Source organism: Protopterus annectens, chromosome 17.part0, assembly GCF_019279795.1.
Source record: "Protopterus annectens isolate FY-2018-M chromosome 17.part0, PAN1.0, whole genome shotgun sequence".
Classification (NCBI taxonomy): Eukaryota; Metazoa; Chordata; order Ceratodontiformes; family Protopteridae; genus Protopterus; species Protopterus annectens.
Window position 1 is genome coordinate 157,982,152 of NC_056751.1, and position 23,386 is coordinate 158,005,537.

The window sequence follows — 23,386 nt, forward strand, 5'->3', positions numbered from 1 at the left end:
ATTGCTTTGCTGAGTTATTCAGATGCCATTGATATTTTTAGAGGGAGCACATGGGTAATTAGCATTATCCATACCAAGTGTTCCAACCTGTAGGCAAACTGGATGGTTTCATAGCTTAGTAGAATATTTTATTGCTAACTTGTATATTGAATTAAAAGAGATTTAGGTAGGAATGTTGGAAGCACCAGAGCTACAGTGGTGTAATGCCAGTAGAGCTGGACTAGCTAAGCCTTGAGTAGTTTTTAAACTTCTAAACAATGAAGTATTTGTTGCAATTTAACAATATCTCATGTGGGTAATGCATGATTTCAGGATTTGCCCACAGTTGGATGTATTTGATCACTCAGGTGGCCATATAATTAGCCTCCCCACCCAGTAATGAAGAAGGAATGACCAAGTCAATAGACTGTAGGCAGAGACAAGGGAAAGAAAAAAAGAAAACAGAGAAAAGCTCTGAAATGTAATGGAGAACCAGAAACACCGATGAGGAAAAGGGAAATGTGGAACCAGAAACACCGATGAGGAAAAGGGAAATGTGTCACAAGCAGACGTCCATATGGAACACCTTTTCAATTTGTTCTAAAGAAATTATCTAACTAAAAGGACTTTGGGAGGAATAGTTGATAGAAACCGCTCTAGCTGGAATTTTTTTTTCACTCTACCAACTAATGGAACTGGATTTGCCAAGCTATCAGCTTGAGGAAGTAGAGATATGGGAATCTAGGTGAGCCGAAAGAAATTTGAGATGTCAAAATGGAACAACTAAAAGGTCCTAAAATAAGGGAAGCTGAATTTTCTTGGGTCAGTAAGGAGCAAACAGAATTACAGTTACCTATGAATCCTTTGCTTTGAGGATGAAGATTGATATGAGCAGAATTGTGTGAATGGCATAAAGCAGTCTTTTCGGTCAAGTTTGCATCAATGCATTATTGTACCTAACAACTGATAGAATAATTAAGGAGAAATGTCTCCAAAATATCCTGCTTTTGAGAAAGGCAAACTGTCTGTATAACCAGCTTACAGACTACTCATGGGACATCACAAAATACCTTAATGGTCTGTCTGCTAGGCATTTGGATTACTTGGAATTTGAACTGCAGATAAGCATTGATTAATTTTGAAGGCCTCCCTCTCAGATTCTCATTGCAGAGAACTGCCTTTTGAAGACTCATGCTACTGTCATATTGCCTAAATAAATGGAAATGTAGCCTTGTGGAAGCCAGTTTTGATGAGCTTGCATGGAAAGGAGGACTGCTCCATTCTCTACGTCATTGATGTACATTTTTGACTCTTGCTTAGATTAGAGTCCTTCTGCTTGGTACCTTGGACAGTAACCTTCCCATCACATTGAGGAAGCATTCATTTTCATGGTAGTTTTGGGGAGCAATGAACAAAGAGTTTCCTTTTTGAAGACTGGAAGGGAAAATCCACCAATTCAAATTACTGTTGCATGACTTGGAGATCTTGATATGTGTGCTCAAGGGTTCTGAATTTTGGAATGACTGAATTTGATGGTCTATTTGATGGTGTGATATTTATACTGCATCATCGGTACTGTGGTCTTCATTAATCTATGCATTCGGAAAAATAGGATGGATAAAGAGATATTTGTTGAAAACAGAAGCTGATCTGTAGAGGAAGTGTCTGCCACTCTCTCAGGAGAAAAATGTCTGCTATATCTTTGTGTATAGGGAACAGCCTAGAAAAGTCAAGTGTTAGGTTGGAGTGAGATGAGATTTCTAATCCACCTTAGTACGAACATTTATTTCAGACATGTGACAAATGTCTGTTTTATTTATTCTGTTCTTGAGCAATCATGCCGTTGCATGCACTCAAGCAACAAACCAGATAATAAGTAGAAAAAAGCAGATTTATATTAAAATCGCAAAACCTCACTTATGCGAATACAGAAACATCGACACATATATAGCGAACTGCGAAAACACTGAACATCCTGAAGCATGAAATTCAAAATGTCAAATTGTCATAGTTGGTCCTTATCTGGTATAGCTCCCTAACATAAGTGTGCAATAGTTACAGACCTTAGGGTTAGGGTGCGGGTTAAGGTAAGTACATACATAGCAATACATGCAACCTTTATTTTAGGGTTAGAAGTAGGGTTATGTTAAGTGTATGTATAGTAATATAGCTGCTTAGCTGAATGTATACGTAATTTATACTTTTCCTGTAGTTGGGTGTTGTTTGTTTATAGTTAGATACATTTGTGTGTAGTGGATGCTTGATTAGGATATGGGATATATGGGTGAAGTGTAGACATGGGGAAGTGTGGATTATTTATTTTGTTTGGGTAGGTAGTATGTAGCAGGCAGTGGGGTTGTCCAACTATGACAATTCGACATTTTGAATTTCGCGCTTCAGGACATTGGGTGTTTTCGAGGTTCGCTATATATGTGTCTACATTTTCGTATTCGAGTAAATGAAGTTTTGCGATTTTAATATAGACCCGAAGAAAGCCATTACTTGATAAGTATTTGCTGTACAATAGTAATACTAATCAGAAAAGTATGTTCATTGGAGTAAGTGTGCATCTATCCAGCAACAGTAAAAAGTTTTATTTAAATGCTAAATTTGATCTGGATTCATACTCCATATTCTAAATTATTTGTGATTTTTTTGCATGCTTACAAGATGTAAGTATCCAGTGGTCCCATGACCTGAGTGGTCAGTTCAGGCATCCCATGACTGCAGCACTCTAGGCCACAGTAAAGTTTAATGATCCCTGAGTGGAGGTGCTCTGTATTTTAACAGTGTGGTGCTTAATGACCCCGTGGTTCAAAAGCATCTAATGTTCTGTACAATCCCATTCACAGATGGCTTTCTCAGTGCCTTAGGCTTGAGAGATTTACAGGCTGTTTTACCACTACAGAAGTATAAAGGCACCAACCATAAAATAGCCAGCAGTTACCCTGGCAAAGCCCCATGTAAATCTGGTAGTCCATGGTATGGATAGTGCTAATTACCCATGTGCTCCCCCTAAAAATATCAATGGCATCTGAATAGCTCAGCAAAGCAATCCAGGGAATAGCCCTCTACTATATTTGGGGAGTGATGTGGAAAAAGTGTATGCAGTCTTTTGATAGCAATTAGCTATTCACTTCAATGGAAGGAGTGGGTCAGGTAGCACTATAGGAGTTAAATACTGTGAAGCTATTAGTGTGTGTGTGTGTGTGTGTGTGTGTGTGTGTGTGTGGGCATGTTTTTGCACATGCGCATTTGAAGGTGCCTGTGCAACAGCATTGCTTGAACTGGTAGCTGATTATGGCTTTATCATGTCTCTGAATCACAGATTACTACTATCACAGTACTGAGCACTATATTGTTGCCCAAATAGCATTGGTGGTAAGTTTTATGTTTATAGATGTTTATTAGACTAATGACCACAAGGTCCTTTTTTAAGCCTCCCCGTGCATCCCAAATCTCTGACAAGTTCTCGTACCCTTAATAAATATAAGAAGGGGCTTAGAAGATGAAACATTTTTAAGCAGGGGTCTGGGAGATGAACCATTTACAGGCTGCCTGTGTCCATTAGAGACATAGGTGCCAAGCAAGAGATGAATTTCCTGTTCCCCATCCAATTGCCCAAGTTACACTTGAATTGAGTTAGGGAGGAACTCTTCTTCACGTGGATGGGAAGTCTGTTCCAGGGGAAGGGGTAATCTCTTGGATACATACCTATTTCTCCAGCAGGTTCTATTTACATTACAGGCAAGGTTTAAGTCTTTAGAATTGGTAATGCTGGTGCTGTTTTGTGGATATGCAGGAGGTCCATCAAAGTGGGGGACTGACAATGCCTTGTATGCTGGGCAAACATATCCCCTCAGCTGCCTGTAGGTGACAGAATATAGGGATAGGGCCTTGAAGCAGTCTGCATAGGACATTATACTCTTTACTCTTTTAGTGATGAACCTCTGCGGATGTTCCATTTCTTGGATATGCCTGGTTAGGTACATACCAAAGGGGGCATTGTACTCAATGATACATCTGTTGAATGCCGAATACAGTGGAACAATGACTTCCTTGGACCTAAATGCCATATCTTTGTTTAAAAGTCACAAAACATAGAATGATTTCCTCACTATTATAGACACGTGATGATCAAAGGCTAGATCACTGTCTATGTGTGTCCCAGGTCTCTGACTACTGGGTCAGCCCTTGGGGATGTGTTGTCAGTATGATAGTTACCAGAGGTGGATGACATCCTAAAATATACTATCATAGGTTCATAGTTAGATGGGTTCATAGGTAGATACTAGGCTATCGGCCCAAGGGCCTAAGTAAGCCTAGCCAACAGGGTTTCTCTGGTTTATGCCACCAAAGAAAGTTATTTTCCTGTGCCCCTGTCAAGCAGAGCCACAGAAGTGATCCCCAGGGGTGTATTTCCTATTTCCCATCCACTCATCAAGATTTTTCTTGAAGAGTGCTAATGAGGAACTTTGCTTGACACAGATGGGTAGCTTATTCCAAAGTATAGGAAGTCTCTGGGACATGAATCTATCCCTCCAGCATGTCCTGTTTATTGTGGTGACAAGGTTTAGGTCCCTAGACCATGTAGCTTGGAGGGATTGGGATTTCTTTAGGTGTAGCATGTCCAACAGCACTGTTTTTGACATAGCTTTATATGTTAGGCAGAGATCACCTTGGAGTAGGCGATATGCTATGGAGTAAAGCTGGAGTTTTTCAAGATGTTCAGTGTAGGGCATCTGTTTGAGGCCAGTAATCCTCTTTGTGAGGTACTGCTGTGGCCTTTCCAGCTGCTGCAGATGTCTTGTGAGGTACATTCCAAAAGGGGCATTGTACTCTATAATGGGTCTAATGAGTGTCAAGAAGAGGGGAACAATGACCTCTTTTTTCCTGGATGAGAACCCTTTTGTGATGAGGTGTGCCATGTAGAAGGATTTCCTGACTACTGTGGTGATGTGATCATCAAAGGAGAGACTACTGTCCACCTGGGTCCCAAGGTTTCTTATCACACATTTGGCATTAAGTAGACTGCCGCCTATGTGGTAGTTCATGGGTACAGAGTTTTTACCAAAGGGGGTGACAATGCACTTTTTGGCTCTGAGCTTGAGGCCATGGCTCTGACACCAGGCATTTGTCTCAGTGAGGCCCTTCTGTAGGATGTCCACATCATTTGGGGACTCGACTATGGCTCCTAGTTTGCAGTCATCTGTGAATGTCATTAGTCAAAGGCCTTCTGTGTTAGCCTGTACTTCAGAGAAGTAAATACCAAACAGGAGAGGTCCCAGGACTGAACCCTGTGGTACTCCACTTGTCACTGGTTTGAAGTTAGATTTGGAGTCTGCAACTTTAACAGTGTGGGTTCTTTCATTGAACCAGTTGGCAACCCATCTTGTGGCGTAGGGATTTATACTTAGTTTAGTGAGTTTAGCTATAATTCCAGAATGGGGGATGGTGTTGAAAGCCTTGGCGAGGTCAAGATAGGCTGTGTGAGCCACCTTACCCTCGCCTATGGCTTTGGTGACTGCCTCAAAGAAGTGAATCAGCTTCAGGAGGCATGATCTGTCTTTCACAAACCCAAACTGGGTGGCATCTAGAGTTTGGAGGTTACCAATGCCTTTGTTTATGAGTTCCATGATTATACATTCCATGAGCTTACAGACCAGGCTCGTCAGGCTAATAAGGTGATAGTTCCCGGGATCAGTGGTGGCTCCCCTTTTGTAGAGTGGGATAACTGTTGCTGTGCACCATTCAGAGGGCAGACAGCTGATGTGAGGCTATGACTGACATGGTGCATAGGTAGGGAGCCATTTCATTCTGAAGTTCCTGTAAAACACAGCCTGGGATGTTGTCCGGTCCCATGGATGCTGTGTTTTTGGCTTTAGAGAGTGCAGCTTTTACCTGCGTACTTGTGATTACAGGGACTCCGCATTCTTCCTGTATAGATATGGACCCTTTAGGGGGTGAGAGAGGGGTAAAGTTAGCACTGAACCTATCTGCCAGGATGTTGGCAATATCAGTTGGTTCTGTAATTTTCATGCCTTGTGCTGTAACTCAGAGCAGATCTGAGTGTTGCCATTGAGATTCTTGACATAGCTATAGAATGCTTTGTGTTGTCCCTAGAATCAGTGGTGATTTTGTTTTTGTAGCTAGCTTTGGAGGATCTTATAAGGGATCTCAGCTTCTTACTGAGACTGACCAGGAAGCTCCCCCACTCATGGGATTTTACTCTCTTTTGCAACAGTTTCTTCCTTCTGTTTTAGAGTTTGTTTATGGCAGGGGACTACCAGATTGGCTTCCTTTTTTTGGAGGATAGCATCTTGGTTCTGTTTGGGATAGCACAATACATGCACTCATGTAAGTGCTTATAGAGTGCATTTTTGTAGGATTCAGCAGTCATAACTGTATTGTTCATCTGCATGGGTGTCATGAAGTTTGCCACTTATGTCTTAAGAAGCATGAAGTTGGCTTTGGAAATTTTTTTTACCATGGTTTCCTTAATGGGGGGTGGGGGAGTGATGTGGATATCTAGGGTGATTAGCTTATGGTCGGATCTAACCAACGAGGAGTTGACTTCAGGTGTGGAACACTGGTCACTCATGTTGGTAATGACTAGGTCTAGGATACTGTTGCCCCTGGTGGGGGTATGGATATGCTAATCCAGGGCATTGGAATTTATCAATTCCAGAAAGCGCTGAGTGAAGGAGTTGGTACATGAGTATTTTTCCCAGTTAATGGTGGGGTAGTTGTAATCGCCCATTATTAGGGTGTTTGGTTAAACCCTAATATTTTCCAGTATATCAAGAAAAGAGGAATGGGAATCCTGGGGCATGGTGGGGGATCTGTAGCAAGTACAATTTGGATTGCAGTTTTCCCCAGAGTTAGTTGCACTTGGATAACCTCTGATGCATTATGCTAAGCAACTAGCCTGGAGGTATGACTATCCTTAATGAATATGGACACATCTCCTCCTTTGGTGTTCCAGTCCAGGTTACATGACTGAAAAGTGTGGTATGAGTTATAGCCTGGGCAGGGGTGCTCTCTGGAGCCTTGAACCAGGTCTCAGTCACTGCATAAATATTGATGTTCTCCATTTTAAGGAGTTTCTCGAGGGAGTCCATTTTGCGATTTAGACTTCTAGCATTGAGTAGCATTACCCTCAGTTTTTGCTTGCCTGTACCTGTTATGGTGGTGAATTTGTCATTTGAACCTTGCCTAAAAAAGGCACTATAGGGGCGGCAAGAGCCTTAGCCAGTATCCGGAATCCCAAGGGTGACAAGTGCAAGCCATCTCTGGTAAAGCATCATGGTCTGTCGATCATGTCATCCCAGGCAGACAGATACTGGATCCCCTTAGAATGACACCAGAAGCTTAGCCAACTGTTGAAATCAATCATTTTGCCCTTGTACTGTGGTATCATTCTGGGCAATGGCAGGATGCTACTCAGGGCTAGGGTCATACCTGCCTGGGCTACAAGATCGGAGAGCTCTTCCATGTCTCTTTTCATGTAGTCCAGGGAGGTACATCTCAGGTCATTCACACCAGCATGGACAATGACAGAGTCATAAAGTGTGTTGGGTACATTGTTTTGCTTTATGGGCTGTGGTTGAGTGGCACACTGAGTCTGTAGGTTATGTGTCATTTGGGTTGTGTTGGGGGGTGGAAGTTGCTTGTGTTTCTGCTTTGGAGGTCTCTGTTGCTTGAGCGGATTATTATTGAGAGCCTCCGCAAATGTTTTTGTGCTTCTATGTGTGGATTTTGGTGGTGTAGGTTTAGTGGGACTATGTGATGAGTGTGGTGTGGTGCAAGTGTTTACTTTCTCCTCTTGAGTGTCAGGTTCAGTCTTGGTTGGAGAGAGCGTTACCTCCAGTTTGGCTAGATAATTGCATTTCTCACAGGTTGTAGTGTTGGGTGGTAGGAGGAGAGGGTTGTATGTGTACATGAGGCAATTGCTACATTGCCCCAATGTAGCATTTATTTTTAGTCCATGGCTCTCACACCAGTTGTTTGTCAGTGTCAGCCCTTCCTGGAGAACATTTGTGTCAGTGGGGGATTCAATGACAGCCTCTAATTTGCTATCACCTGCAAATTTAATTAGTTAGAGGCCACTGACATTGGCCCTGACTTTAGAGAGGTAAATGCCAAAAAGGAGAGGTCTCAGGAATTATCCCTGAGAGACTCCTGTTGTGAGTGGTCTCTTTGTAGATGTGGACTCTCCAGTTCTAACTCCCTGGTTCATGTCTGTGAGCCAGTTGGCTAGCCACCGGGTGACATAAGGCTTTGTACGTAACCTCTTGAATTTGTCAATAATATCCAAGTGGGGTATTGTGTCAAATGCCTTGGCCAAGTCAAGGTAGGCAGTGTGAGCCATTTTGCCATCATCCATTGCTTTGATGATCTTCTCAAAGAAGTCTACCAGGTTGAGAAGGTATGACCTACCCTTGACGAAATCAAATTGGGTTGGATCCAGTGTTTGGGGGTTTCCTACATCATTATCAATCATTTCCATGATAATTCTTTCCTTGACTTTACATATGTAACTATTGAAACTTGTGGATCTGTAGTTTCCAGGGTCTGTAGATGTCCTATCTTTGTGCAGAGGGATGACTATTGCTGTTTTCCGTTCATGTGTCATGAAGCCTCTTTGGAGGCTACAGTTAAACAGCAATTCTAGATGGCCTGATAGGTTATGTTTCGTGCTATTTAGAAGGCATCCTGCCATATTGTCTGTGCCCATTGATGCAGTGTTCTTGGTCTTACAGAGAGCATTAAGGACATGTTCCCCTAGTGATAGCAGAGGGAGTTATATTTGATGGTATTTCCTGAGAGAAGGTTGAGGCAGGAATCCAGGGCTGAATGTGTTATGAAGTGGAAGGCTTTCATGTTCATTAGGTATTTGCATGCCTCATATGCCAAGTCATTTTAAGGTACTGATAATTTATTTTTTAATAAAAGGCAGATGCTACACTGCTTCAAAACACCATGTGCTATTAGGCTGGCTGCAGAAGGGGCAGGACCTGACTGCAATTCCATATTTACCAGAAATTATAATATGCTTATCAATTTCAAATTGTAGAAGAATTTGCCACCATATAACTCAAGTGCTGTTATGGAAAGAACAGTTGGCTCCAATAATCTAGTTTCAATTACTTACATGCAGTATCATAAGAACCAGGCTACTAATGTGTGAAACTGTCTGTAAATAGTGCCTCTGCCATTATTAACTGAGTGGTTTTGTACTTTAACCAGCTGGAATTTTTGCATTGTCTAAGATCAGAAGACATAATGCAATGCCATATTACTTCAGGGCACAATTATTGTGAATGTAATCTAGTTTTATGCCTTGCTTTTCAACCATCTGCCCATTAACAACTGAAATGGTGAAAACCTGATTCCCTGTAATATAATACAATGATATTCCAAAACTACAAGAAGACAATACTCGTAGCTTATTTTAGTGCCCTTTTCATGAGCTTTTTCACTGTTTGAATAGATCTCTCTGCTTGTCCATTTTACTGTAGAGTAGGTCTCAGTTCTCATTCATGTTCAAGTCTTTTGAATTCTTGATTTCTGTACTATGGACAATTTTCAGATATGATGTCATCAAATATTACCTATTTTAAGAATACAGACATTGAAGCATTTACACCAGTGTCTGTCAATCTGAATACTTCAGGAAACTTGGAATAATAATTCACACATATACATCACTGAACAAATGTAAAGCACATTCACATTTTCTTCACATTATGTCTTCCTGTATGCGCCTATGCTTTGCTGTATAATTATTCACTTGCAGGGGTTCATACATTCTATTACTACATTTCCTCAGCCTCTCTGCATAATTCAGTTTGACAGCAGGCTGTTGTCATTTTTATCCTACCTCCATACTGCATCCTAAAGCAAAGGTGGGTAGCATAGCACTTAATCTCTTAGTGCAAAAAATCTGGACAAAGCCAAATATAATGGGGGACAAAGCCCTAAAATGGAGACAAATTTTAAATATCGCTCTTATAAAATAAAAGGTCTTGTCTTACCATGCATTTTCTGAAGGACATGAAGTCTGAAACTCAAACGCCTGTCATTATCTAGTGAATTCAGTCCTCACTGATTTGCCACAAAAATGCAGAAAAACATTTTTTTTTGAGGAACAGACCAAAAATATGAGGAAACAATCTGGACATTTTGCAAAATTCTGGACAGTTAAGAGGTATGGTGGGTAGACTTTTTTCAGTACAGCAGCAAAAAAAAAAATTTCTAAGGCTGCAGGATATTTAAGTACCAGTCAGAAAAACTGTAGGTTAAGGGAATACTGTAATACTTGCATATGAATCTGTAGTTTAAAAACATTTACTCTATTTGCCATTAATTACAGTTACCAAATCTACTCATATTTACAAGAAATTCTGTAAGAAAAGAAAAGAAAGATAGCGTGGATATCGTATTACTGATCAACATAACCCCCCATTGATCTTCTAGAGACTCAAAACTAAAACTACTCGAGTTCCACTCTTCGGCACTGGTGCTCTTCAGCCAAAGAAAGAAGTGCCCAGTTTGCAGAGCTGATGAGGAATGCAAGCTGACTTGGACATTAAAGAAATCTAATATATCTCAGTAGGCACGTCATACCCATCTCTGCCAATGTATAAAACTGAATGCCATAACTCTCACTTGGGCCAAGAATTTTGTTCTGTCCCTGCGACAACTAGTCGCTTCCTAAAAAAGGTGATTAACAAATAACGGAACTCATATAACAAATAACGGAACTCATAACGGAACTCATATTTACAAACTTCTTAAAAAAAAAAATATTCAGAAAATGCAGGCTAGTTCAGGTCGTCTCCTTCTGTAAATCTTCTAAGTCATTTATCGCAATATTTAAAAATGGTCCCTGATTTTGAAATGATTATCCATAATATGTTTGTCTTTGCTAGAGTTGCCACCTTTTCAAATACCCAAAGTGGGACATTTTTTTGTAGAAATGTCAGATTTTGCAGGACAAAATATAGAACTTCACTTTTTGCCAAAATAAAAGCTTATTCTTGTAGCATTTGAGTTGCTTATGCTATTTCATACAATGTTTAGGCGTTTCAGGGAAAAAAAATAACTACTTTACGCAACTATTAAAGAAAACTTAGAAATATTTTTGTCCTAAAATGTCAGGACATTTTCCATTATTTGATTTTTTTCGCAGGACAGAACTGCTCAAAGAGGGACAGTCCCTCGCAAAGTGGGAAAGGTGGTAACCCTAGTCTTTGCCCTTGATTCTGGATGTCAAGAGACTGAAAACTACCCTTAGCGCCAAGGTCAAGCCTAACACAACCGAAGTGCAGTGCCTTGCACTGTGCAAGGCAGGGCAATAAAGCTCAGAACCACCACGATCCGAGTCCACGTTTTGCTTGATACTGATCAGCAGCTGAAAACAGAGTTGTCTTGCTGATGTTGTAGTGCAAGTTCTACTTTTTTCCAGTAACAAAGGCATCTGTAGTTGAACGTTAGTATAACTTAGAAAACAAACACTTGCACCATCTTCTTATTGTTACACTGTGCAATTTGGCAACGCATACATCTTCTTATAATACGTAATTTAGAACAATAAGCAAATATAATTCGATATCCGTTACCCTTTCACGTACCATTTACGTAATCTCTAACAGATTTGAAATAAACTGGGAAAAAAGCCATTCACACTCAAGGGCAAGTATACGTCAACCAAGCAATTGCAACGTGTATAACCGGTTTTCCTGCATTATTTCTTGAAACACTTAAACTTCAGCTCTAGAAAAATCTATACATTTACAAACTACACACATCCCACATTTAAAGAAATGCAACATTTTTAATTGTGTGAATATTTGTGTGCTACATCGCATTTCCCTGCATTGTGCAGCAGTTTCGGCGTGTTCAGAGACGACAAGCACACATTTATCACCATACATCTCCCCTCCGTGCCCGACACTTATACCCCACCCCACCCCACTGGCCACCACCTAAAGTTTAACTCCTAAAACCTTGAATGACTATCAAGATGCCTTGTGTCAGTGACGTCAGTGGTTATTATGTCGACCGCATATGTATGCCTAGAAACCTGAGTATTTATTTCAACTCCTCAATAAACACTTCATGCATGTGATAGCAACTCTGTACCTCTCATTGGAAGAAAGTGGTACATTCCAGTCCCCCCACCCCACCCCAACACATTGTGATATAAACTGGACCAAGTGCAGTTTTTTTGGGAATCCAAGAACATTGACATAAAAGACGTTTGCAGACGTTTATTGCTCTGGTGGCCATGGAACATACAGAAGTCTGTAAAGTAAAAAATCTGAAAGAATTGATTTCAGAATTGCGCCGAATTTTTTCTGATGACAGTATCAATGTGGAGGAAGTGCAAGCTTTGATGGAATCGTACGAGAGTAACCCAGAAGACTGGAATGAATATGCTGTATTTGATCAATACAGGTAAAAAATAAATAAATAGCTTTAAATGAAACGCGCTGGCTTATTGAACAGATGAGATGACTTCGTTTCACAATTTTAGTAAAACAGAACATTGAAATGTGGACTGTATACAAGTGCGGGTTCTGCAACGAATGTGAGGAAGATTACTTTCTAGTACTGGCCATTTGTACAGCCCAACATAGTTTAACAATAAAATCTTTTCACTGTTTTGCGCATCTTCACAGTCATGGTTGCATCATTAAATATGGTGTTGCAGAAAATGGCATGATAGATAGACCATGGAATTAGTGTGAAAGTTAATGGATTTGTGTCGTTGCATTGCAGCTTTAAGTAGTACGTGGCAGGGACTAACTGTACTAGTCATGTATACATACAGCTCAGTTGTCACACATTAAGTTATCTTACCTCACACAGTTTAGTTCAAGAAAAAAAAATGTTCTGCATTAAGAAGGCAATTTTGCAACGTGCCCAGTGGAATTTAAACCTTAAATTCATAATTATAAACGAATACTGAAACAGTGATCATACCAGTCAACCTTACCTGTGAACTGTACAGGTTTTCACAGAGTGCCCAGATTTTTGCCTCATATTTGTAGTCTCTTCCTCAAAGTCTATGGTTTTCTGGCAAATCACTGAGGATTGAAATAACGAAGTAATCCAAAATAATGACACACACTTGAGTTTCAGGCTTCAAATCCTTCAGAAAATACATAATAATTCAAAACATGTTATTCTAGAAACTTTCTAAGTTTATAGGAGCGATATTTAAAATCTGTTCCTATTTTTGAGTCTTTGTCCCGATTATGTCTGCCTTTGTCCAGATTTCTTACATTGAGCAAGTTGAGAGGCATGCTCTCACCTCTCTATAATTTTGCAGTAATGTCTTGAATTTGCTTCATACGTTTGTCTCAATCCCCATAAAATAACTTTAATTTTATGGTAAATCACTGAAGATTGCATTCTGCCATTAATGACAAATAATAGAGATGCATACTTCTTAGTGTTCAGGAAATGTATATTATATTGTTATAATAACTTTTTAATTGAATTAGAGTAGTATTATAAAATTATTCCCGATTTTGGCTCTTTGTCCAGCCATTATTTTGTTTTTGCCCAGAATTATTGAGCAAAGAAGTTGAGAGGTATACAGACAGTATGCAATGAACCACACTTGATTACCCTGTATTTGACACATCAATTTACTGACTTGTCACATAAGGCTACATTAAACTTGTCACACAGGCTACATCAGACTTGTCACACATGCTATCCATAACAAATTTAAACCAAAAGACAAAAGGTTAAGTTGGCAGACCAAGGTAGTAGACTACATACATGTTGGTTTACAAAGTCCATTGAATGTGTGAGTGAAACAGACAAATGTTGGTTTTGCAAAACAGAATTGGAAACAGTTGCACTAATGGCAGAGGGTCTGTATAGTGAAAGGCATAATAATGTAGCAAGACTATTGCACTGGAGATTACTGAAATAGCTGAAAAACATTGGAAACATGATCCACAAAGCATTATAGAAAATGTTGAAGTTTATATCACATGGGGTCACCCATTCTTTTCATCCCTGAAAAGAAGACAAAAGTAGAATTGATCATTGAAATTGCTACACCCAGTGATTACAGTGCGTTATGTACAGATATGGGCATAAAATCATAAAATACCATGATTTGCAGGCAGAAACAAAGGCATTGTGGAAGAAGGATACCCAGACTCTGGACACGCTGAACACCAAGTTTTTAATACAAATGAATTTAAAAAGTTTAAAAAAATGCAAAGCTTTCAAGTAAAAATCCTTCTTCAGTGCAAGAATAAAATTCAACCAAACAACTTACGTTATAAAGATTTAAAATCATATGTGACACGGCCACCAATCATAATACATTAACAATTAATCAAGCCCTAATTTTGTATATAGGAATTGTTCAGCTATGAAACAAAGACTTTGTTTTAAAGATTTGAAACAGGGTGATTACAAAGTAGCAACAGGCAAATACAGCACTTACTCATGTTATAATTGTAGTTGTAAATCTGTTGAAGTTGGAAACGTTTTTAGACATCCCAAAATAGGAAAAGATTATGTTTTTCAATGTCATGCTACCTGTAGCATTATAAATATAGTATATTTGGTAACTTGCAATAAATGTAATGCTTTTTATGTCGGCAAATGCAATTGTAGGTTGAAAGACTGTATTACTGAGCATAAATCTGAAATACAGAAAAATGTGTCATTGAATGTGTTAGCGAAACATACAATGTAATGTGGTCTGAATCATGAATTTAAGTTTAAAGTAATAAATGTAATATTTAAAAATGTCAGAGGGAGCAACATTAATAATAGGTTGGAGGTTAGTAAATATAACTGGATATTAAGTTTTCAGGCCGATTTAGAACCAGGAATGAATTCCACAGTAAGCATTAAACTAATATTACTGAAGAGGCAAAAGCAATATAAATAATGTATGATTTTAATTTTATCAATTTTATTTTTTAATTGTTAATGTGTTATGATTGGTGGCTGTTTCACATGATATGATTTTAAATATTTATAATGTAAGTTGTTTGGCTTGAATTTTATTCTTGCACTGAAGAAGGGTTTTTACCTGAAAGCATTGCATTTTTTTTGTTATTTTTTTAATTATTTTGTATTAAAAACTTGATGTTTGGCATTTTCAGAGTCTGAGTTTTTTGGATTTTGCTGTTTTTTTGTACTATGGACAGTATATTATCCATTGTTTTTTTTTGGGGGGGGGGGGTTGTCTTTGAAGAAGGATACCCAGACAGTTCCAAAAGTAGTAGGGGCAATGGGTCTCATAAAACAAATTTACAGTCATTTTGACTAACACCAAAGATTGAAACAATACAAATTTCATGAACTTTAAGCATACCCCGACTTAAGGAATGGGTTCCATTCCTGTCATGGTACTAGAAACACAAAAGATTTGGAGATATTAAACCAGGACAAGCTACATTAGACTTTTCATACACATAAGACTTGTTTAAACAAGCTACATAAGACTTGTTACATATTTGACAAGGTCAGTGTTAATGTTAGACTCATAAAGTGCATGCATATGGGAAGCCATTGGTGATAAGTATGCCAGAAAAATGTGGGCACATGCTTTTCTTACTATGTGACTAACTAGCTGCCAGAATTAGACAGAGATACGTGTATAATGAATGCAGAGTTACAGACTAAGGTGGACTGGATGCCACATTGCTCAGCATTTTAGAACAGCACAAAATACAGGCACTGCTCTGCGTGAGAAAGTATCTGAATGTGAATGAGTATCTTTTGCATCCTATATGCAGATATTCAGTAGGAAGTTTGTGGGGCAGGCAGGGTACCGGCATCTAAACACATATCAGCATTACATATTATTAGGAAGTGCTTCATAGTTTCTCTGATCAACTCATTGATGTTTAACCAGAAGAACCAGAATGGTTTGACTGAGTTGCAGTGTAAAATAAAAAAAAGCAGTTCTTTGATGAACCCACCTCCCATGAGTAAACGCCTGAAAATCTGCAACTGCCCACAATTGGTTGCATTAATTTTATGACAGTAATAATACCTTTTTCTTCTGCAGAGACCTTAGCATACACAATTCTCCTGCTAGTTAACGTAGCCATACTTTATAACAATTTAGTCCTAAGTGGATGATTGTGATTAGGGATAGGATTAGGAACATACTTAAAACAAACACTTCTTAACTGTTTAGATGTATAATTTTTCAATCCTGTCAATGTAACAGTTAACAAATCATAATAAATACACACCTGTCATAAAGCTGTTCTGTAAGGATAAATGTAACAGCTGGTAGTTGGCTAGAGTAAATCTGTGGTTATGTTGTAGTGCTTGCATCATATAAACATTTAACAGCTTTCGTTTACATCACAACATTAGTTAAGAGCTTTAATTTTCTACTCTACTGATGGATGAAGATTGATTTTTCAAGTGTTGATTGCCTGAGACTCAAGGCACTGAAGATCGGTGCTTCTGCACAGAAAATCATTGGCAGGAAAATGTGCTGGCAGAGATGCCTTTTTGGAGTAATTTTCTCCTTATTCAAGTTTGTGTGACACACCATTGGTATATATGTTTGGGGAGGTGGTCTATTTTCGAGGAGTAGCATTTGAGGAATCTGATCCTTGGCAGATTGTGCTTCGAGTCATAGTGGAGCCTTTAATTTACATTGATGTTGATGCTGGAAATGCCACACACTAAATACATTGACAGGAATTTTCTCCCAAAGAAAAACAGTTTACTTCTTTTTTTTTACATTATTATATAAGGTGATCCACACAGTGAAAAAGAATACCAAACTATTAATGGCTTTGCGTGTTTGATGGCCAACTAAAATTATCTCGCGTTATTGCAAAGAAGCAATTTTAATTATGTAGCAAATCTTCAAAGCTGTAACCACAGTAAGCAAAATCTTCTGGCATCTTGGTCAAAATATCTATGAAGGGGATAATCCTCTGAAGAAAATAAATGCAAGCAAACAACACATGAGGGTGACTACTCTCCATATTAGCTGCATAATTAAAATAAAAAGTGAACTGAAAATAAAACCATAGGAAACTTAAGACAGTGAATGTTATCCTTTCTAATTAAAACTTTCATTGAGAGTCAAACCTCAAATCTGTAACTGTTGTGGTTAAGTCCCAGCTCTTTATTTATAACCCCTATATTAAACCACAGTAAGAAAATTCTTGTTATCTTGGCCAAAAATATCTGTGAAGGGGATAATCCCCTGAAGGAAATAAATGCAACCAAATGAGAAGTAAAAGCGAATCCTCTTAGTATGAGGTACATAATTAAAAGACAAAAAAAAATGAACTGAGAACAAACCACAAAAAAATTAAGATAAAGAATGTTATCCACTCTAATTAAAACTTTCAGTAAGAGTCAAACTAAAAGTAAGTACATTGACAACATTTCACATGTAGTACATTTCACTGGCAGAAATAAGAAATACTTAAAATAATGTGCTTTTTGTTCATTAAAGTTAATGTAAAACTGTGACATTTCATTGCTCATTTAGTAAGATAATGCAGTAGTATGTAGTAACAAAACATCAAAATAGGTATTGTAATGTGTGATTTAAATGTTTCTAAATTCAATTTTAAGAATTTAATTATAATTACTTATAGGCGTTCTCAAGTGTTAATCTGGATGTAAGCTGCGATAAGGCAGGCTGAAACGTCACCTACAGTCTCATACAAGCTGGCTGCAAAAGTCATATCACCTGCCCAAATAAACAACGCTTCAGTTTACAGCAGTTGTGGCTGTTCAGTCCCCTTATTTTTGCCTTGGGAAAGAAGGTATCATGAGTGAAAATAAAATGTGCTTCTGTTTTTAGAAGCAAGTTATACCTGCAGTGTCTTTTGCAAAGTGTATCAGGTTTAATGTGATGACATAATGCAAAGTGCAGGGTAACTGAATTAGAAAATGTTGTGTCATAGTTGTGCACAGATAGTCAGTCATACATTCCTTGACCATTCCTTGATTACCACTATAGTCTGATCTATTCTGACCTGATTATACTGACACCAAGTGCATAGATCAAGGAATTTAATGGAATAAGTGAACACACACACGCACGCCACACACACACACACACACACACACACACACACACACACACACACACACACACACACGCACGCCACACACATACACACACACACACACACACACACACTGAAGATAAAAAAAGCTTTTTTGCATTCTGTTTGTATCAGAGTTTACATTACTTGCAAGTATATATGTCTTTATTTCACGTTAATAAAGTTAGGCTCCCCAAATAGTTATTCTTGAGCAATAAACTATTAAAATGTCTGGATACCAGAATAGCTCCAGTTATTTCCCCTTACAGAACGTGATTCTAAGGAGGAAAATTAATGTAACTGCTAAAAGTAGCTTGACTTCTGACACTTGCCAGAGTATGTGGAGATTATCACCAGATTTACTTCTCAGGCTAGATTGCATGTAAATAAATGTTATAATATGTTCAGTAATTGCTATTCGTGCATGAAGTCTCTGTATTAATTATTTAGTATTGCAACTTTTAACTTTAGGTACTCAACTGTTTCATGTATCTGCTTCAAAGCTGCATCACACACAGGTGTTTTGTTTCCCCTCTAAATCTGTTTATTTGTTTACTATGCATCAAAACAGTGTGTTCAAGAGTGGGGTTGCAGAGGTGTGGCCAAGATGGTGGAAGGCTAACAGCACTTTTTCTTAGCTCTGATATCTTACTTATATTTCTTACAGGAAATATTAGTTACCTGTTGTAGCTGACAGATTATTTTTAAAGCTTACCTGTTATTGAAGTATTTGGAAGACTACATTTGGTTTGTATTCCTATATTATCTTAAAGTTCCTGTCAAATTCAAAGCTGAAAGGACATTCTCATTATATCTCTTCAGAATGAGTTACTCTAAGAATAATGCACAGGACTCTTCAGTTAAAAAGGAATTACAATTACTTTCCAGTACTGAAGATCTTTCAATTAAACTGGATAAAATAGACAGCAAACTAGATTCTTTCAAAGAAAAATTTTCAAAGCCAATGGGATAACTACAATTAACTATAATTATGTAGTGTAAAATTCAAATATCCAGCATGGAGGAGACACTAAATGACTTAAAGTGCAGGGTCACTGAAGAAGAAGAACATTAAATTGAGTTTTTATTAAAACAAAATACTGCTCTACTGAACACACTAGATGACCTTGAAAAGAGGTCCAGAAGGAATAATCTACTCATTTATGGACCTCCTGAGAAGACCGAAGGTGACAATATGGTTATTTTTTTAACATCTTGGCTCCCTAATGTTTTGAATCTAAAAGAATCTCTCTCATATGGAATTGAGAGAGCTGACAGGTCATTAACTGTCCCTTCATCTTCTTATAAACCAAATACTAATCCAAGGGCCACAATTGTTATATTTATTTTCCAGTCAAGACAAAGAACTAGTATTGAAAATTACATGGACAAATGCACTGATTAAATACAAAGGCTCTTTAATAAGATTTGACGATGACTATTCATCTACAGTTGTTATAAAAAGAAAATAATTTTTCCTTTAATAAAAGAACTGAAGAAAAAAAACAAATCAAGGTACATTTACTGCTTCCAGCTAGACTGAAGGTTGTTTTGTTTGATGGTTATCAAAACTTTTCACTCTTTAGACAATGCTGTCTCCTATTTAATGCCTAATAACATTTTAGACTAGGTAGAAGGAATAGATTGGACCAGTACCTCCCTTAAAGAGACAAGCAGGGATAAGTAAATGGAAAACTATGGCTCAAAATAAGAAGAAACTAAAAGACAAATGATTTTATAGCACCTCCTGGAAGTGTACAAACCCATACGTACTCCAGGTAAACATCTGTTATCTTTCTCCCTAGCACGACTATGGAATTCCCTTCCTCCTCACATTTGAACTACCAACAACCATTCCACCTTTAAGACCTTGCACCATTCCCATTTCTCTTCTCACTGGGAATGCTCCTGTTTTCACCCCACCTGACTCCCTCCACTGCACCCCTACTCTCATAGGTACATAGGTTCATACTAGGCTATCTGCCCTGGGGCATTTATAAGCCTAGCCCGATTGTGTTTGGCTTACGCCACCCCGTGATTTGAGTATACTGTGCCCTTTTTAAAGTTTAGTTTACTGTGCCTCTGTCTAATAGTGACACGGAAGTAATCCCCGGGACAAACCTACGATCCCCCATCCACTCATCAAGATTCTTCTTGAAGAGAGTCAGTGAGGTGCTCTGCCTAACATGAATTGGAATTCTATTCCAGAGTGAAGGGAGCCTCTGGGTTATGAATCTGTCCCTCCAGCGTGTTCTGTTTATTTCTGTGCTGAGGTTCAAGTCCCTCGAGCGCATGGCTCTAAGGGATTTAGATTTACTGAGGTGGAGCATGTCCATTAATTCTGGGTTGGACATAGCTTTATATGTCGGGCATAGATCGCCTCGAAGTAGGCGGTATGCAACTGAGTAGAGCTGGAGTTTTTTTAACTGAGCAGCATATGGCATCTGTTTGAGTCCCTTGATCCTCCTGGTGAGGTACTTTTGGGGTCTTTCTAATTGCTGCAGGTGTCGGGTAAGGTACATCCCAAAGGGGGCACTGTATTCTATGATGCTCCTGATGAGGGATGAATAAAGTGGCACAATTACCTCTCTTGATCTAGATGTGAATCCTTTCATGATGAGGTGGGCTATGTAGAAGGTCTTTCTAACCACTTTGGCAATGTGGTTGTCAAAGGAGAGATTGCTATCAACTTGGGTCCCCAGATCCCTAATTACTTTCTCTGTACTTAATGGGCTACCACCTATGTGGTAATTTGTGGGCACATTGTTTTTGCCAAAGGGTATGACTATACACTTTTTGGCATTTAGCTTTAGACCATGGCTCTGGCACCAATTATCCGTCTCTGCGAGACCTTTTTGAAGGATGTTTGTGTCAGCTGGAGAGTCGATTATGGCACCCAGTTTGCAGTCATCTGCGAACTTGGTGAGCCATAGTCCTCCCACGTTGGCCTGTACCGCAGAAAAGTAAATACCGAACAAGAGAGGTCCCAGGACAGAACCTTGTGGGATGCCACTTGTGACCGGTTTCGAGTCTGACATGGCTCCAGCAACTCTGACTCTGTGGGTTCTGTCTTTGAGCCAGTTTGCGACCCATCTTGTGACATAGGGGTTTATATTTAGGCTGGATAGCTTATCTATGATGCCCGAGTGGGGTATTGTGTCAAATGCCTTTACGAGGTCCAGATAGGCTATGTGGACTACCTTCCCTTCATCTATGGCCTTGGTGACTGTTTCAAAGAAGTCAACCAGGTTCAAAAGGCAGGATCTGCCCTTGAAGCCAAATTGGGTAGGATCTAGTGTCTGTAGGTCCCCAATGTCTTTGTTTATGAGTTCCATGATGATCCTCTCCATAGCCTTGCAGACTAGGCTAGTCAGCCTTATGGGGTGATAGTTTCCAGGGTCTGCAGAGGCGCCACCTTTGTGGAGTGGAACCACTGTTGCTGTACGCCATTCTTTGGGCACATATTCTGTAGTGAGGCTGAGATTGTACAGCAGTTTTACTTGAGGGATTAGTTCTTCTTGGAGTTCATGTAGGACGCAACCCGGGACGCCATCTGGTCCCATGGAAGCAGTGTTTTTTGCTTTGGAGAGTGCGGCCTTCACCTGAGCATCAGAGATATTTGGGAGGCTGCACTCTTCCGGGATAGATACTTGCTCTTTTGGGGGGGAGGGAGAAGTTTGCACTGAACCTGTCTGCCAGGATATTGGCGATGTCTGTGGGTTCAGTGTATTTTTTGTCGTTTAGAATCAACTCAGAGCAAGTCTGGGAGTTGCATCCCAGGTTCCTAACATAACTGAAAAAAGCCTTATGATTGTCTTTAGTGTCCTGTGCAATTTTTCTCGCGAAGCTGGCCTTGGAGGATTTTATGAGGGATCGTAATTTTTTGCTAGTACTGATCAGAGATGCCTTCCCTTTTAGGGATTTTGCTCTATCATGTAGTAGCTTCCTCCTTCTGTTGTACAGTTTATTTATGGCTGGGGTCCAACAGACTGGACGCCTGCCTTTGGATGATTGGGTCTTGATTTTGTTTGGGATAGCATGATCCATGCATTCCTGGAGATGTCCGTAGAATGCGTTTATATAGGATTCTGCAGTTTGGGCCGTAGTTTCCACTGGCTCTGGGGCCTTGAAGGATTCCACTTCGGTTTTGAGAAGTGTGAAGTTCACTTTTGAGAAGTTTTTCACTGTGGTTTTCTGGACTGGGGGTGGGGTCCTCCTTCATCCTTCTTCTCAACCTAAGACTCGTCTCCACAATTTCTATCCACCTTTTGACTCTTTTGCTACTTTACTTCTCCCCCCTTTTCACCTCACTTACTTAGGAACTTGCAAGGCTTACACTCCAAATTGCCTTATTTTTGATATTTCCTAAATATGCTTTGTTAAAGCACATTCCTCAAATGCTCTTTACTATTTCATGCACTCTTGTTATTGTTATGTCCTTAGAATACACTGTTAGGACACATCCCACAAATGTTTTGTTTTTGCCTTGTTGTTTTTATTTTTAAACTATGTATAAATTACAAACTGTTGATTTTTATTTTTTGAGCTATGTATTAATTGCAAACTGTTGATTTTTCTATTCTAAAACTATACAAGGAGCTTTTCTCCCTGGGCCTCCATTGAAAACTGGCTCATTTTTGGCCCATTGGACTTTCCCGGTAAACAAACTGAAAATAAATAAAATAAATAAATACATTTCTTTCTATAGGAATTTCATGGTAATTAAATATTACTTTCTTTACCTGAGTAACAGTGCATAACATTAAGCTGCATGTTGATATTAATGATGCTTGTTACCAAAAAGTAACGTGAACATAAAGTTATAAGAAAGGTAAATGTCTTATACTTTTTTCCCTTCTCTTTAATCATTATCATTATTTGTTTCAGTATAGAATTCTTTAATATGCAGTAGCAATTTCCCATTATTAGTTAAGTAGCTTTATTATGTGCATAGCAAATAATAAACATTGCATGTTTCTCTGGAAGGTTATGTGACAGGCTATATTTTAATATATTCAGTTTCTGACACACATAACTTGCTTGGGAATTAATAGCAATTCTAAATATTTCCCTTATAAACTTTTAGTTAAATTCTTGTACTACTTTGAATATTTGGATGGGTTTTCAGTAATTACATGAGGAACAAAGTGTGTGCAAGTCCATTTCTCATAAAGCTTTATAATGCAGTTTCTTTAATTTATATGATATTTATTCCTCTCTTCTTCTTTTCTTTTTTTTTTTTTTGCTTTTTTTTGTTTTGTCATTGATAGGTGATCGTGAGATTTTGTGAAAAAGTGAAGTGAAAGCCATAGCTGGGATCTCAC

At 38.8% G+C, this 23,386-nt stretch overlaps 1 protein-coding gene across 1 annotated transcript in view; it reads left to right on the forward strand.

Moving 5' to 3' along the window:
• The first annotated feature begins 12,137 nt into the window (after positions 1-12,137).
• The window catches only part of CDO1 (cysteine dioxygenase type 1), a 214,606-nt gene continuing 203,357 nt past the window's right edge, over positions 12,138-23,386 (forward strand). The window contains exon 1 of the mRNA XM_044059637.1: positions 12,138-12,441. Coding sequence (XP_043915572.1) covers positions 12,272-12,441 — 170 coding nt within the window. The 5' untranslated portion in view covers positions 12,138-12,271. The remainder of the gene's footprint in view (positions 12,442-23,386) is intronic.